The following is a 17,476-nucleotide window of genomic DNA, read 5'->3' as shown; positions in this document are numbered from 1 at the left end:
AGAAAAGAGCTTCATTCAATCGTGTCACAAACTGATCCTCGCTTTGTAGATTTAACTGATCATGAAAAAATAAAGTACCTTCTTAAACTAGATAATTATGCTACCTCTAGAATCATAGCTAAATATATCTTCCTAATGTTTCAAAAAAGAAAAGAAGTTTTAAATTGAAAGTTATATCAATAAATAGTTGTATAAGTAATAGTCCAATAATTACCGTAAACGTTTGCATTGTAATTTCATTGTTTGTTATTAAGTAATTTGTTAGCATAGTTGCTATAACACCTTTATTGTAACTAGACCAATACCTCCCTTTGGAGTGTAAGGCACAATAAAGATTTACTGTTACTGTTACTGTTAGTCAGTCAGTCAGTCAGTCAGTCAGTCAGTCAGTCAGTCAGTCAGTCAGTCAGTCAGTCAGTCCGTCAGTCCGTCAGTCAGTGAGTCAGTCAGTCAGTCAATCAACTCTTATAAACGAGGGTGACGGCAATTAGATTAACTGACAGCAAGATGTTATCATCTCGTCACCCTTTTTACTCCCAGGTCCCCACCCCTACAAGTAACAAAGTCAAGTGTAATGAGCCTCTTGCCTCATGAGTCCTTCCAGGCGTGGTATCTGCGTGTCTAAATCGCAGGATTCAAGCGAGGGTCGTACTCCCCGACGAATAGCCTTCTTGATGTCAATAATGTTGCGATATTCGCGAAAAGGACGACAGCCAGTTAAAAGCTCGAACACAAAGATTGCAAAGGAGAAAATATCCACCTGTGACAGGAAATAATACGAAAAAAAAAAAAACGAGTTAGAACTACTACACATTAAACACAGAAGCAGTATTTTTTTTTTCTATACATTGGTTAGAATTTGAATATTAAGTAATAGACATTATTAGATGGTCTAAAATAACGAGCTTCGAAAAAAAAAAAAACTCGCAACTTAAATCATCAGTTTGAATTGGAAACGGCACGATCACTATATCACACTTTATCTTGCCTACAAGGAAATCTAGCTCTCGATAGCTCAGTTGCCTAGTCTGTGTACAGCCGCCCCGCTCCGTAAAAAGTCGCAAAACGAATGCTAACAAAGAGCAAAGAGAATAACTTGACAGTAAACTAAAACACTCTTCTATCATCAGAATAATTTGATCCAAAACATGTTTACCATCTGTTTGTGGCTTGAAAAATGTTCTTACACTTTCTGTTGAGATTTGATCTCGCAATGGCTGTATCAACTACCAACAATTAGACGCGAACATTTTACGGCTACAAAATTTCAAACTGAACCGCAGCCTTTAAAACTTGCAGGTTGTTTTCGCAGGGCGGCGAAAATCCACACACACTTTTTAAGCCTGGGCTAAACGGGCCGAGAGTTGCTCTCGTCTGGCCTGAAACTGCCATGCACTCTCATCGACTCTCGTGCGCTCTCGTCGACTTTGTGCGCGTTCAAATTTTTCATGAGAGTCGACGAGAGTTTTCTCTCGTTTGGCCCGGATTGGTGATAGCCGATAAGAGTTAACGGAAACCCTCATGAGAGTCAACTCTCATTAACTCCCATCCTCGTTTGGGCTGGGCTTTAGACATGACTGGAGTCCTCATGTAAAGATAACGCAACGTTTCATCAACACAACACCTCTATCCTGCAACTTTCTCACTCCGTTACCTTTTCATCATATCCAACCCCGATGCGAATCTCCGGTGCTTGATACCCGGGCGTCCCCTCCTCTCCGGCAACCCCCTGGGGTGTGGCGAAACACGAGATGCCGTAGTCTGAAAGTTTGACGTTGAGTAGACTGGACTCTTCCAAGGACCACACCAAGACATTGTCAGCCTTGAGATCCCTATAGATGATGTCACAGTCGTGCAGATACCAAATAGCGCTTGCCACCTAGGACAATACAAGCCGTAAATGATACTAAGATCTTCCATATAATTAAGTTCTTCTCACATGGCTTACGCTACAGTGAAAACCCGCGAGTAAGAACCTAATTATTTCGAAGGTTAGCCTAAACAGGTTCTTACATAAAAGGCAGTTAAGGCAAATTTAGGCTTTTAAGGTTCTTAATAGATTCTTATTTCCTAAAGAAAAATTTACTTTGTTGGAACTTGCTATAGAACGTAATTAGACATTGAAGCTAATCCTTATACAAACATCCATACCAAAAAAGAATTTAACGGTTAAAGTTTAAGTGAAGCACTGATCATCAGCAACATTGTCCATTCGTTTTTTCCAATCAAACCTCGCATGGGTAACGTAACCTTCTTCTCACAAATTTAAAACTTCTTGATCGTAAAAGAAAGACAGAAACCACAACGGACACACTAAAAAAACTAAAAAAAATTCTACAGACAGCAGCCTGCGAGGGCATCAGTTATTTCGGCTCTTGTCGCCCGCGGCGTAAAATTACAGCCAAAATACGTCTTCGTTCGCAGACTACAGGGGTAGAAACCCGTAGATAGTCCCCTTGCAAACAGTCCCCCCTGTAAAAAGTCCACCCTTAAGATATTTCGTCCTTTAAAGTGGTTTTGTCACGGATTTTCCTAGATTTTTGAACAGCTAAAATTTATATTTGTGTTTTACCAAACCTAAACATAATGGTTCATGTTTTCTTTATAAATTGCTATATTGGATCACTGGAACTGTTAACAAGCGTCTTTCGCTGCGGATGGCTCGGATGGAAATGGATTGCATTTTGAAAAATTAAGGCTTTAACTTTTCAAGTTGTTTCCGCGCGTCTACAAAAAAAAATCGATATTTTTAGCCGTAGCTTGTTTTCTATCGGTAAATTAAGGTTAAATCTCTAGATCTGGATCTCTCATTTTAGATGTTCAAAGATGATGCTTTTGATGGTTAAGTTGCCAACCACTAATTTCAGAACAGTTAAGACCAAAAATCTGCCAAATCCCCGTGACGTAGCCCCTTTAAAGCTTTCATCTAAAATTTTACCTGAAATGCGATCTTGTAAGACAGTTCGCGCCCAAGAATAGACTCTCGTGCCTGGTCCCTGGACACTCGGCTGCCTTCTTTCTCTTGTGCCTCGCGTTTTGACGAAAGCTCATCAAGGACAGAGGCTAAGCTGCCATATGGGGCGAGTTCTAACACAAAGCACAGGGGGTGGAGGGAGACGGCAAGAAGTCGCACTACACATGGGTGGTTAAGACGGCATAGGACAGCAACCTAAACACACCAAACAGCCAACAAAAACAAATAATAAGTTAAGCCATTACAATTGGAGTCATGCGGGCTCGGGCATTTTCTAAAACTCCTGATTATTGGCTTCGCGTTTGTTTTCCCGCGAATGGCAAAAACCAACTTTTGTCGTTTGCAGCTTACCGCTTATACGTCAAAGTAAGTAGTTTCGTGTTTTGAGTGAATAAACAAATTATTTTCTATTTTTCTCATGGATTTATTCAATAAATAGAGACAAAGTGAACAATCAGCAGCTCTCTGACGTTTGCCGTTAGATTTAAGCATGACGTTATACGGCAAACGCGAACTTGGCATTCATTTTGTTATCTTTATATCGAATTCTAAAATTAATCCGTCAAAAAAATATGGAAAAAATCACACATTCACGGCAAACTCAAAACTACTCATTTCCGCGTACGAACGCCAAACGGCAGGGGCAGAAGTTGAATTTTTGCCGTTCTTTATTATCGAATAAATGCATCAGAAGAAAAGAAAATAATTTACTAATTCACACCAAACAAGAAACTACCGACTTTGATTTTTAAACAGCAAATGTTTTTTTTTTCGCCCTTCGCGGAAAACAAACGTGAAGCTTAATCACACGTTTGAATTTCTCGTGGTCATGTTACGTCACACTGACCACATGTTCCACTTCACAGGTGAGGTTAAGGTTGGGGGGAGGGGGGAGTAGCACCCTTAGTTGCTTAAATGCGACCAAAATCGTAAAAATCTCCAACGGTTTGAGCAACTTTGACTAATATGCAGACTTAGCCTTAACCTAACATTTTACGCGATTACAATGCACCCACTGTAACATTTAGTTTTAAGCTTTTTGTTACCTCTTGACGTAAGTCCCAGAATGCTTTGACAACCTTGGTCTTCTCCAGTTCCTCCTCCATGTCATCCTCAGAGAGCGTCGAGAAGACATCTGATCTGCGCATGCTCGATCCCTCGCTTTGATGCGCTCTTTGATAGAAAGAGCCTCCTAAGGTCCTGGATCCGGGTGACGGCCCAGTATTCCCCAGTCCGCTATCAAGGAGAGAACTGGAAATGAGTAGAAAAATAGATAAACAAAATTGTCTTCAAAATGCTAGGCGTTTCAACTTGTTTTGAAACATATATCTACAGTGCGAACACGTTGAACGAACTTGCGTTTTTTCCGGAAATCTGGAGGACCCTGGTTCACATTCTCCATCCTGGCACGAACTAAATTTGTTCTCAGTAGTCCAGAGTTCGACTCCTTGACCGCGTTTTGTAAAGAACTAACTGCTTTGCCTCCCAGCAGTTGGAGTTCTCAAAAGTCTATGTCGGATTTGCAATATTTGTTTGTTGATATATGGCGTCCATATTTAGCACAACAACGCTCAATCCACCAACACTTAAACGGCCACTTATTGTATTATACTGCATACCAACAAAGCGCTGTGTATTATTTTAAATGTGATCTGTGCGATGCAGATTATGTCCGCTATTCGTGTCGACACTTTACTACACCAGCGCATCGAAGAACACAAAGGATCGGCTATCCGACGTCACATAAAGAACAACATGGAAAGGAGCCGGATAACATCGAAAAGAATTTTAAAAGTGCCAGAGCAAGCTTGACTGTTTATTTTTTGAGATGCTATTTATAAGACTTCTGAAGCCTAAGCTCAACAAGCAGAGCGACTCGCTCCGCGCAAAAGTATTTGTTAACTGATTATTTTAAAGAGAAAAAAAACCTACGAAGCTAACGGCTACACTGTATAGTAATTTATCCACACTGCGTACCCCATTACCACATCACGGTAGACAAAGTTATGGAAGAAGTCCGCGACTACTGTGGCATCCAGGGTATACAGTGGGCAACAAGGATAGCACCGTCAACCGGCACCAGGGGAGGAGGGTGGGGCGACAAAATCTTCCTCCACCGGAACGCCGGCAAAAATGAGGGTTATCGAGGCAAAATCCAGGCATTTAAAGCATCATACACGCCGAGCCCCTAGGCATGAACGCACGCTGTATTTTGAAAGGTTTAAATCAAATTCCGTGATGCACTAATTACGTATGCAGTGAGAATAGGGAACAAAGTGACACAAAAAGTCTCAGTAATTACCCAGCTTGCGTCGTGGAGTGAAACGTTTTGACAGCCACAGACTCGTCCCTGTATGTCCCACGATACACCTCGCCCGAGCCTCCGCCGCCGATCCTCTGGGATTCCCGCGCTTCAAACTTGAACTGGCTTGGGTCCGCCAATAAATGACGCGGCAGGTCCGCCATAAGCAGGTCTGGGATGAGATGGTGCAGCGACACCACTCTATCAGGGTGGTAGGGACAGGCGATTGTTGAAAAACTCAGCGCGGTCGCTGCGCAGGTCGGGAGCGTGAAGTTGTAGGGTCGTGGAGGGTGTGCGACGTTAAAATTGGGGATATACTCCATGGAAACGGAGCGCTTCATTGATTGACGTTGCGTCATTAAGTTGGAGCAAAGTGGACATGGGATTAAGCGGCGGACTAATGGCAGCCCGTACATGTCAGTCTCGTCTAGACCTAATACAAAATAGGAACGTAAGTACTGCTCAGCGCGAGGGAGATCTCCCATATGAAAAGAGCGGGGATGCTCGTCGTCTCGCTTAGGGGTGTAAATGTCAAATTTTTGGTCTCGCTCAGGGTGTTCCAGGCAAAACGCCAATATGTTTAGCCGTCAAGGTCTCGTTTAGGATTGCACACGAAGAAATAAAGAAATATAAATTATATTTTTAGTATTTTGGTCTCTTTTAGGAGTCGAAAAAAAGCTTGAGACACGCCCAGATTGGGCTCTTCTAAAGGTTCATTTCGAAATTTCCGACGAGCATCCCCACCCCTTTCATAAGGGATTCCCCGGGAGGAGGGAGAGGGGAGGGGGGGGGGGGGGGGCTAGGCAAATCCCTCAGCTTATTACCACTCTACTACTACTCCGATATAGAGTGACGTAATATGCAGCAAATCAGTGACTTGGTCAATCAAGTAGTTCCAGTCAATAAGTTTTAATATTTACCTGGATACCATTCGGATATGAGAGCGTCAACTTGGTCGACAATAAATCCAAGAGCCGCAAAGTCGCGATGTTCTGACCAAACAGTGATGGCGATGCCATTGATTTCTTGAAAGGCAGCCTTCCCTTGATTCACGGGGATCTTAGAGAAAGAAAATTACCTCGGGTAAATTACCTTCTAGTACTCATTTACATATAGAACAGTTTGAACCAACTTCGAGAGAAAAGAGTTAAAATTCTTAATGTTACAAACCAAACAGTTACGAAGTAAACCCAGCCTCCTCCCCAGGCGCCTCGCATTTTCGCTGCAATAACAAAGCGAGCGCGAAGCGCGAACGACTGCAGAAGTAAACCCCCTATGTACGTACAAGTGCGCGCTTATGTCAAAGACGCATTTAATTTTTTTTTTTAAATGAGCAAGCACGTACTGTCGGTTAACGGCATTTTTACGCTGATGAAGAGACAGAAATGTCAAAACGTCCAAGAGTTTTATCGTATTGGCGCATCAACAAAACTTTTGTTTAACCTTGTTGAAACCACCAATGTAACGCTTAAACTTCGCGAGAGCTTTGCGTGACTCAACGTGCTCATCAATCAGCGTTAGGAACACGAGTAAAGAAAAACATCTAACAACGTACCAACTCATGGTAAGATTCCACTTGGAAGTGCCCTCCTTCGTACACGACCCCAATCCCCTCGCGCCAATACACTAAGGAGTAGCTCTCTTCCTTAATATGTTCAACGGCGCGCCATCTTTGAACCGATACCATAAGCCTGGTGACGAGTCGGCTCCAGAACCCGCTCGGCGTGTAGGCCATCTGATAGTTCCTACGCACTGTGCTGATACTTCTGTTATCGACTGGGCTACGACGGCTGCTGGTCATTTTAACCTGTTTGTAAAGATGTCAAAAGTAACAAGTAATAGATAAGTTCATTTTGATAATACCTATTAACAACTACTTTAGGAACTCATGCAACTTAAAGAAATGCAAGCTACATGTAGCAGCTTGTGTCTCGGGAAATACAACAAATCCAAACCAATAAATGAATTTTGCGCCAACAAAGCCGCCAACTTCAGGGGACGGCACAGCTAGAAAACATTGGCCAATTTTTTCAAGTTTGTTGTTTGTAACCTGTTAAAATGCTTAAAGACCTGAAAATTGTAACACTCTGATACGTATTTCTAAAACGACTATATCCGGCATCAAGTTCAAACACCTTTCCATCAAACATTTCAAAAGCCTTCCACGGCCTCTCTACATGACGTGGAATATTTCATAAGAGTTTGAATACATGCTAAGTGATATCGAATAAACGTAACTCGCGAGAAATGCCAGTTGTTATAAATATTGACCAGCTCTGTCTGAGCAGAGAACAGTAGGCCGCTGTAACTGTGTTTAGTTGACTTTACAATTTTTTATCTCTTACTTCACAGTGTTTAGCTTAAATTTCACACTTCTTCTCTGGGAAGAAAAAGTTTAGGCTACTCTACTTTTACTCTCCTTTCTTTCTTCCACGCAATATTTCAAGCTGCATTTAAGGGACACTGTCACGGGGATTTTACGCCTTTCGGTAAAAAAGTACTAAAACTGGCGAAGTGGTTTTCTCGTACATGAAAGGCACCCAGTACATCAAGATGAAGATATAAAGTAAATTGTTGTTGAAGGAAGAAGGGAGCCGCATTAATTTTTAGGTGTTTTTCTAGTCCACAAGGGCAGAACTTGAAAAAATCAGCCTGACTTTTTCAAGTTGAGATCTAAAGTTCTTGATGACATCAGAATAATATCACTTGTTTTTAGCTTCAGTTCACTGGCATAGTAATTTTTTTAGCAAAAGTGGACCACTATTCGTAGGTTTCCATATGTCTTTAAGCCCTCGAGTTTTTGTAGTGAAGCTAGTGACAGTGTCGCTTTAAACTATTCTGACCTCTAACCATACCTTTTCATCGGACTTTCTTCTCTTGGCGATCATCTTTTGAAGCTGATGAAGTTGCATTCCAGGTTTCTCTTTTGGTAACATGGAGGGAACTAAAAGCTGCTCGTCGTTCAGGGAGAGAGCGATCTCGAAACGCTCCATTAGTTGAAGATACTGAAACATTTCAACAATCAATCATTCAGTCAAAACGTCAGCTAAACAATCAATAAATCAATCAAAAACCAATCAACCAAGCAACCATGTCTGTCTGTCTGTCTGTCTGTCTGTCTGACTGACTGTCTGTCTGTCTGTCTGTCTGTCTGTCTGTCTGTCTGTCTGTCTCTCTGTCAAAAGTCTATAATTTGTACCGCCTTTTTGAACTAACAATAGGATCATCTTAACCGTTTAGATGTGGATGAAAGCCTAAAACATATAAAACTCGTCGTTTTCAGATTAATGCGAATGAATAGGTATACTGATTGGCTAACTTTGAGAAGATGGGACTATTTTATTAGTTATTTTTATTTATTTCAAAAAGTGGGCGGTGGAGGCACTAGTTTGCCCCCACCCCACCGGGTCTGCCATGCAAACCTACCACCAGACCGATTTACCAGTGAGCCTACCTGATCAAAATTTAGTTTCAGAACTTCAGCCACGTAGCTGACGTATAGGAAGAGGCTGTCACAAGTTACGTGACGTACAGAAAAGCTTTTTTGATCAAATGTAGATGAAATTGGTTATGACTTTAGGATCGCTCCGCGAGTTTAGATCATTTAGCCTTGCCAATCAGATCAACGTTAAAAAGGAAAAAAAAACATAAAATTTTGACGGCAATCCTTACCTGTGGGATAAAGTCCTCTGGAAACTTTGGATCTCTCAACACCAGCTCTAGATCCTTCTTCTTCATAACACCGTTTACAATGAAGGGATTTCTCTCTCGGATTGTGACCAGAGTTGCTATCAGATCACAAACCCACGCGGGGTCGATAAAGTATAGGTGGTTCAACCCGCGGAGTTGGTCATTGTAGTGGAGTAGAATGCCATTCTCATGCAAGAACCTGGTAGCTAGAGAGGATGGTAGCGTATTAGATAAAGCACTTTTTCTTTGTACAGTATATTGGGTTTGCTGAGGTTTATGATAACTTTTTGGGCACCCATGAGTAGGACCACAGCTTAAAGAATACCAGAAGTGGATAGAGCATGAAAAATTAAACAATACCGTCAATCTTCAGGCAAATGCTTTTAAGTGTGAGATTTATGACAATTTGAATGTTTGTTAAATGACGACGATTCGTGTGGAAAAATAGTTGCTGAAACGTAGGGCTTTGAGCTCTGATATTTGTTGATACAGGGCTTACTGGCTAGCTTATTTATTACTATTATATTTATTCATAAGTAAACTTTAATTGGCTTTCTTGAGAAGCAATTTGTTGAATGGATGGCATTCTGGGTCAAAATAAAATTTAGTTCAGTTAGCAAACGATTTTTCAAAAAGTGGAGACACAGTTCGGATCCTCGTAGGATGGCAAAAACGATTAAAGATTTAGAAATGAACCGTTTTGCTACTAACGTTGGAGGGAAAACCCTAAATTCTCGTTAAACTACGCAACGATTTTCAGAATTTCAGTCCAGAAAAGAAAGCAGGAGTAGCCAAACGTTGCCACGTCAGCCTCGTCTCGTTTCCAAAGAACAAGGACACGAAGTTGTGGTCATGTGATGTTGACGTCATCAAGCTCAAACACACTTACCTAAGGTCAGCTCCTCAGTGTCCAAGATGTCATTCTGAGGGCTGGACTTCGCGAGTTGCAAGATTTCATCTTCCAAGAGTATCGGTGGTTCGCCAGTGGATCGTCGTCGCTCGGCTTCTTGTATCACAGCCTGCTGAAGGTCTGTGTAGCTTTGTGGTACCTTTCAAAGAATTGTTGATAAAAAACACAAACCTTCATTTCACCTCATTTTAAAACATTTTATTAAATGTCCGAGAAATTGCGCGCGCTATGCTTGGTCTGTTCGACTTCACTATATAATAACTTAACAATGCGCTCGGGTGCGTTTTTTATTTCTTTAGTAACAGCATGATTCGCTTATAAAAGAGACTGGGGTTCACCATTTTAATAGGCGCTTCTGTGACATACAAAATGAGTGAAGCTTCAACTACAGTTGCTAGAGTTCAAAATAACAGAGAAGTTTTGCTGCTAAGTTCAAGATGGCAGCTCCACCATATTTACGGATCTAATAAGAAAACTAGAGGTACTTTTCATGGTGTATTTGTAACACAAGTTCCAAAGGGAACACAATACTTACCCTCCGACCAATGACGAGCTCTCCAAGGTCCTTGACTTTTAGCGCCTTGCTGTAAATCATTTCCCTCAATTCCGGAATGTTCTCGCCAGTTGTCGGAGACACGACAATATTTCCCACAATCTTCGGGAAGCCTTGGTTGTCCAAGTACTTTACAGCGATGCTATGCTTCAGTGCATCCACACGGGCTTGTCGGTTCTTCTTCGGCAGTAAGTCAAGGTGTGTTCCAACGATTAGAACTTCGGAAAAGGGCGCGCGAGCCTGGAGAAGAAGAAACGAGAATGTATCACTTGCTGACTGCGGAGTAGATATGACATCTCGCCGGTACTCAGAGGCACTGTGAAAGTAACTAGTCTTACCCGGGAATTCTTTGTTTTCACTTGACGTCATCAAAATTCTAAAATCCAAAATCACAAGGCCCTGAGGTTTTATCTTTCTTTGGCTATTAGACGTCCTAAATATATATCTTGTTGAAGGTTTTCCGCTTGATAGCATCCTTCGTCTTTAAAGTAAAGCATTTTACGCCACATGAGATCAAAATGGCCGACAGAAGGCTGTCACGTGTGTTTAAAATAAATGTCTCATCCTGTGATTTTTAGCAATCTGAACAGTTGAGGTATCGCGAGAAGTGTTTATGTGTCCTGAATGTCTACTAGTCCTGAAAGGTGAACTGGTCGCTTTTTATAACAGAAGTGAATGCCAGATGTTTTCACTGATAACCGGTCACCATACAGTAAAAACCCGCGTATAAGAACCTAAAATTTAAGAACCTGTTAGGCTAAAATTTTCATTTTAAATCCCCTTTTCATAAGAACCTATTTAGTCTAAAATTTTCAGTAGGTTCTTATTTTACAAAAATGAAGGCACAGATGAAAATACAGAAAAAATGTTTTAGTCTAGACATTTATGCTAATATACTTTGGAAAGATAAATTTACTGTATGGTTATCATCTAAACTGTATTCTAGATAACTATTTAATACAGCAATATATTCCATATCACATATGCCCTGTAGTAGTTGTCTGTGCTGATCGCTAGCGCCCCTATCAAATTAAGAACCTATTTTAGAACCTAAGTAGCCTAAAATCCCTTTAAATACCATTTCTATAAGAACCTATTTAGGCTAAGTTGGAAAAATCTAGGTTCTTATACGCGGGTTTTTACTGTATTCGGAGGGGCACACATATAGCACTTCCATACTGAGCTCTATAAATCTACGTGGGAACATTTAAACGGATAACTCGAGTACAGAATAACGCACAGATCTGAGACTCGGACTAGTAGATCATGGATTATCTATTAATCTTCTACAGCATATCAAGTTCTTGACTTGTTTTACTCAATGGTTTTGGTTTTACTTTGTTGTGGCGTGACAGTGAAAACCAGCTGTACAACACAGCAACCCAGGCCACGTTCAAGTCCGGACATCTCGATATGTAGTCTAGTGCGATAACCAATAGGCCTCCCATAAGATAATTTACTGCATGGGGAATTGGGGATCAATTTAGGTTTCTGGGAAACTGCTCACCTACCCCTCCCCAAACCTAACATTAACCCTTACTTATCGCTTTGGGCAAAATGTTAGGTTTGGGGAGGGGTAGGTGAGCAGTTTCCCAGAAACCTAAATTGATCCGGAATTGGTAATGGGATTGTCCAGGTTCACAAAGTTTAAATTCAAATATAAAACTTTTACCTGTATGTTGAGCAACCAGCGCCTGAGACTCTCAACTCCTTCTTCTCCATGTGTCACGTTCCATACAGCCAAGTAGAGGGTGTTGGGCGAGAGAAACATTTGGTGAGCGGCATAATAAACGTTTTGTCCAGCTAAATCCCATGTACTGAACGTTATCAATGGCGCATCGTTCTACAAAGAAAAAATATGGTATGCAATGGGCACTTGGTAGTAAAAAAAAAAAGAGGTTTTCCAAACTTTCAGGAGTATTTGCTACGTGTTTAGACGCGCTTACCGTATTTTTTTGATTAAACGCCGGTTACCGAATAAACGCCGGGTCTTCAAGGTGGAGTTAAAAAAGGCCCCTCTGGTATTTATTTCAGGTATAATAAGCTGTAGTTGTATTAGCAAGATATATGTTTGTCAAAAAATAATGGATAAAAAACCTTGCTTAATGATCACCAGGCTCGAACAAACTGTGGCAGTCAAATAAACGCCGGATCCAGTCGGTCCACCAGGCCAAGTTTAAAATAAATGCCGGCGGCGTTAAATCTTTTACCTGTAGTCGATTAATACGGTACACGGGGTAGAGCGGAAGGTAAGCATCCGTTGGACGAGGACCATGGATGAGCGCACTGATCAGAGGGTGTTAGAGGGGTTACATAAGAGAGATTTGCGTAGAGTTCAATGACTTCAAGAAAGGCGAGGCAAGCAACTAAGTTAGAAGTGTTTAAACATAACAAGAGGGTATAAAAAACATGTAAAAAATTCGCAAAATTTAAAAGTCGAAAACAGGCAATTTTGTACCATTTTTCTGATGTCCAAAACAAATTCTCCTTTCTCGTTATCATACATATCTGACAGCACTACTGGAGAGAACTTATCATACATCACGACTATCTTCTTTTGGTGAAAAGTCACTATTTTCTCATGACTTGTGTCTCACATTACATTGAAGTTGAAATTGGACGCTGATCATACAATCACTACCTGAGTTAAGAAGCGCTGTAATGTAAACCGTGAACTGGAAGACATTTGGACCTGCCATTCATCGATCACAATCCCCACAGTGGACAGGTTAGGCGGCAGCTTCTGACCCTTCAAGGCCGCCAAAAGAGTTGTCTTGCCACGACCCTAGAAAGACAAAGGTGATACAAGTTAAGAATACAATAGAGTACGACCAAAAGTGTTCGGGAATTTATACAGCTACAACGGCGAACAGAGTACAACGTCAATTTAAAAACTGAATTTCGATCCGTTCAGTTAGTCAATCGGTGTCAGAACTATCCTCTAGTCAAAATAGAAACATGAAAAAATTCGTTGCCTTGGTTGCCGTTCTCTAACTTACTCAAAATTTGTTTACTTTACGCCCTTGTTTTGCAGACGACGGCTAATATATTTCTTCGTTGTATTTGGGCTTTTTTAACTGTGAAATTGGACTAAGCAATTGAAAATGCTTGGCCTAAGAGGAAATAAATCCACCATTTTATGCTAGTGACGAACTCGGGGGAGGTGGGGAGAGTCTGATTTCGTAAAAGTACCACATGATTTGCCTTGCACTCACTCGTGACTTTTTTCTAGCTGTGAAATTCGACTAAGCAATTAAAAATTCTTGGTCTAAGGCGAAAGAAATCGGGGGGAGAGTCTGATTTCGTAAGAGTAGCTGTTACCTGCATTCCTACCACCATGAGCTTCATGCGGTAATACGGCACTGACTTGCGCAGAGTAGCTCGTAAATACGCCAGGGTATCTTTAGGTCGAACACCATTCTCACCTAAACGGATTTTTTGGAAAAAAAAATAATGTAATGTAATGTAATGTAATGTAATGTAATGTAATGTAATGTAATGTAATGTAATGTAATGTAATGTAATGTAATGTAATGTAATGTAATAATTTGCCGAGTGAAATACGCGGAAAGGACAAAAGAACTCTAACGTTCCCCTCCCTTCGTGCCTGCTTAATTTACAAACTTTGCGATTAATGCAAACTTCTACAGGCTAGGCTACAACCAGAACTCTCTGTTACAAAACAACCCTCTGTTACAAAACAGGGAGTGGCGCGATGGTGAGAGCGTTTGCCTTCCGGTGCCATATGTGTGTTGAGTTTGTTATTGGTTCTCGTCCTTGCTATGAGGGTTTTTCTCCGGGTTCTCCGGTTTTCCTCCCTCCACAAAAACCAATTCCATCTTCCAATTCGATCTTAGATGCACGTTCACGTCTTAACGAGCTCCTGAGCTCTTCAGTGTAACGTGGGTAAATAAATTACATTGACAGTTTTTTTTAATATACCTGGTCTAACGTGTTTAGGAATGCCTGGAAGATACAGCTTGTTCAGTCTAAGTTGCCAGCACTCACGCAAGTTGCCGAGCTCAGGAGGAAGTGTTCTCAAGTCGGGATTGCTGAAAAAAAAAAAAAAAACATTTTTAAGATAGGCAGTGAGAGAGCGTTTCAATTGATTAGTTGTACTAAAAGCACGCCAAAAGCAGTTGCATTTGGCTTCCGATCGACGTACGCGTCTCTGTGCATAAACTCGCGCGCAGGGTATTCTAATTTAATACACAGTCTGTTCTAGGCACTCTATAAACACCAAACAACAATTATTTTTTAAGAAGGGAAGAAAAAAGGGTGATTGTGTTTTCTTGCTCATTTATCTTGGTTGCCTTAGCTGGTTTATAGTGCCAGCCGTTCCATCGCACTTTGAGAGAAATAAAAAAAAAAATGGCCAAACGGTAACGCAAGTGGACGCAAGTGGACGCAAGTAATCGCAAGTTGAACTTGCATACAGACTTGCGTTGGCTGGCCAAATACTCGCTCGCAAGTGCACGCAAGTTGTCAAAAGGCCATTTTAATGCTACTGCGCAGTACTTGAAGTAAACAGCAAGACTTGCGTTGACTTGCGTACAAATTTGATCTTGACCAAAGAGAACGCAAGTCATCGCTAGTGCACGCAAGTCCTGGCCAAACGGAGACGACACAAGTGGGCGCAAGTTGAAAACTTTCGACTACTTGCGTATCCGTTTGGCCAGCCCTTTAGACAGTTTTCTTGGAAGCGAATACGTTATAAGAAAGGTAGGTTATGGGAGAGGGAAAGAGAGGGGGGGGGGGGGGGGGGAGGCAGAAAAAGGGGGAGAGGAAGTAAGAGGGAGACAGTGAGGGAGCGGTAACGTCTGTTTTATCTGTAATAATAAATGGAATAATAACGTTTTTTCTCACTTGCTTAAATCCAGCTCGATGAGGCTCATCAGTCCACAAATACTCACGGGTACCACTTGTAAGTTGTTGTCGCTTAAAAGAAGTGTTTCCAGTGTGGGTGCTAGCAGTGAGGCAGGAAATTCACAATCCGTCTTGATTTCTTGAGCGTCTTCTTGGCCGGTGGTCTTGAAAACACCTGAAAACGGAAAGCGCTTGGGGGAACTGGCTTGTGGATCCACTAATGGTTTGGCGGAGAGCTGAAAAAAAATAATCAAAGTCACATTTAAAAGTCTCCCCAATGTATGTAACATATGTAATGGTAATTGCAGGTATTCCTGCATAATTCCAGATCGAATTGGCGAACATGTAAAGCCCTGAACACCAGAACACACCGAAACAGCATAAAACAGAACTCAAGACGAAAATGGCAGGCACAAGTCTGTCTGTGGTCCCCCGACTCTACAAAAATGACCTAAAAAACCTGACCGCAAATGGCTTCACAACAAAAGCCCAGACCAAACGGCAACGCAAGTAGACGCAAGTTGAAAACTTGCGTCCACTTGCGTCTTTGTTTGGCCAGGACTTTCCTGCCTTGCGATGACTTGCGTACACTTACGTTGACTTGCGTTCACTTTGGTCGAGATCAAATTTGCACTTAATTAGTAAACGCAAGTTTTTCACCATTTGTCCATCCAGCTCAAGTCAACGCATTTTTTGCAGTTTATTTCACATACTGAATGCACCTCGTAGCATTTTAATTGGCTTTTTGCAAACTTGCGTGCACTTGCGACTAAACTTGCTTGTCCGTTTGGCTTAAGTTATATTGACGTATACCCAGAGAGCTAAACAGAGGCGTTGCACAGTCCTTTGTTGTGCACATTGACCATCAGCGCAGAATTTCTCGGCTTTGTCGCATTCTACCAGAACTTCGCCAAACAACGCGCGTTGAAATGAGTTCGCAGGGGCTCATTATACATGATGTTTTTGCTTGACTTTGGTCGCTTATGATGCCGCACGCGTAGCAAATCTCTCCCAAATAATTATCTGTTCTCTTGGAAGCGAATAAAGGTAGGCCTGTGCATAATTATTTTCGTCGCGTTCGGGCGTTTAGCAGCGAATTCAGGTGGTGTTTGCACTTGGATTCAATTAGCAAGCCTGTATAGCAACAACCAATTAGGTTACGAAAATAAATAAAACCAGAAGTACGTTCATAATTCCAGATTAATTACTTCTAATAAAACTTATTTATTGCTCAAATACCTTGTTGTAGGAGAGGTTAAACTTGTGCAAAGTGCTACACCTCCAAAATTCTGGCTTTGGCAATGATCTGATGGAGTTGTGACTCAAGTCTAGATCTTGAAGAACCATAAGCTGGCAAACATTCCAAGATATCGTTCCGAGATGATTGTTTGAAAGGTTAAGTCGCTTTAAAGAAGATGACCACACCATTTCCAAATTGCAGGAAAAATGAGAAAAATTGTTATGGGAGAGATCGAGGATTTCCTTTAAACAGAGAAAACAAAAACGTCATTTGTTACGAAATCGGGGTATTATTATCATCAACAACAACAACTTAGCAACCTTTTTTACAATGCGTTTTAACCCTTTCAGTGCTAAATTTATCCAAAAACAGGGTTTTTTTCTACCGTTAAACTGAATTTTTGATGCTACGATCCTGAATTTCCTTTAACTTTGCTTAAAAAGCACTTTTCCACAATGCAGCAAGATTTTGATGAAGATTCCATTGAAAAATGTACAAAATTGTACTTTGGCGCATGCGCATAAGCCAAAATCTGGACTTTTTTTTTGCGAAATCGTTTCCATTTTTTTCTTGCTCCTTTTCCTTTCGTTTCTCTCGGCTTTGTTATTTCCACTTCTTTCTACTGTATCCGTCCTTCCTTTAGACCAAAAAAGTTTTGATTAAAACATTGGTAAACCCTGAAAAGAGGACCTCGATCTTTTACAGGTGTTTTGGCCTGTTTAAGCACCGATTTTGCACTAAAAAGTGATTGACTTTTTCTCGATTAGCTCTGTCAGGATGCGACCGATACGCAAAATGAATAGTTCTTTGAAAAGGTCAAACCTAGCTCTAACAGATGCTTATCACTAAAATCTGCTGACTTTCAAATTGATGACGTCACAAGTGGTTCATTGACTGCTCCTCCAAATGTCGAGAAAAGTCGACTTTAGCAGTGAAAGAGT

At 41.2% G+C, this 17,476-nt stretch overlaps 2 protein-coding genes across 2 annotated transcripts in view; one reads left to right on the top strand and one right to left on the bottom strand.

Moving 5' to 3' along the window:
• The window catches only part of LOC144649000 (leucine-rich repeat serine/threonine-protein kinase 1-like), a 51,667-nt gene extending 34,895 nt beyond the window's left edge, over window positions 1–16,772 (bottom strand). The window contains exons 1-5 of the mRNA XM_078508610.1: window positions 16,535–16,772; window positions 15,296–15,531; window positions 14,372–14,481; window positions 13,751–13,854; window positions 13,071–13,214 (exon numbers count right to left, since the gene is read on the bottom strand). Coding sequence (XP_078364736.1) covers window positions 13,071–13,214; window positions 13,751–13,854; window positions 14,372–14,481; window positions 15,296–15,531; window positions 16,535–16,723 — 783 coding nt within the window. The 5' untranslated portion in view covers window positions 16,724–16,772. The remainder of the gene's footprint in view (window positions 1–13,070; window positions 13,215–13,750; window positions 13,855–14,371; window positions 14,482–15,295; window positions 15,532–16,534) is intronic.
• LOC144631577 (structural maintenance of chromosomes protein 5-like) overlaps window positions 1–17,476 on the top strand; it is an 81,831-nt gene that overhangs the window by 987 nt on the left and 63,368 nt on the right. The gene's annotated exons all lie outside the window — the stretch shown is intronic.

The sequence above is a fragment of the Oculina patagonica genome, chromosome 1 (assembly GCF_052425735.1).
Source record: "Oculina patagonica isolate OP01 chromosome 1, crgOcupat, whole genome shotgun sequence".
Taxonomy (NCBI): domain Eukaryota; kingdom Metazoa; phylum Cnidaria; class Anthozoa; order Scleractinia; family Oculinidae; genus Oculina; species Oculina patagonica.
This window is presented reverse-complemented; position numbering and strand designations above follow the sequence as displayed.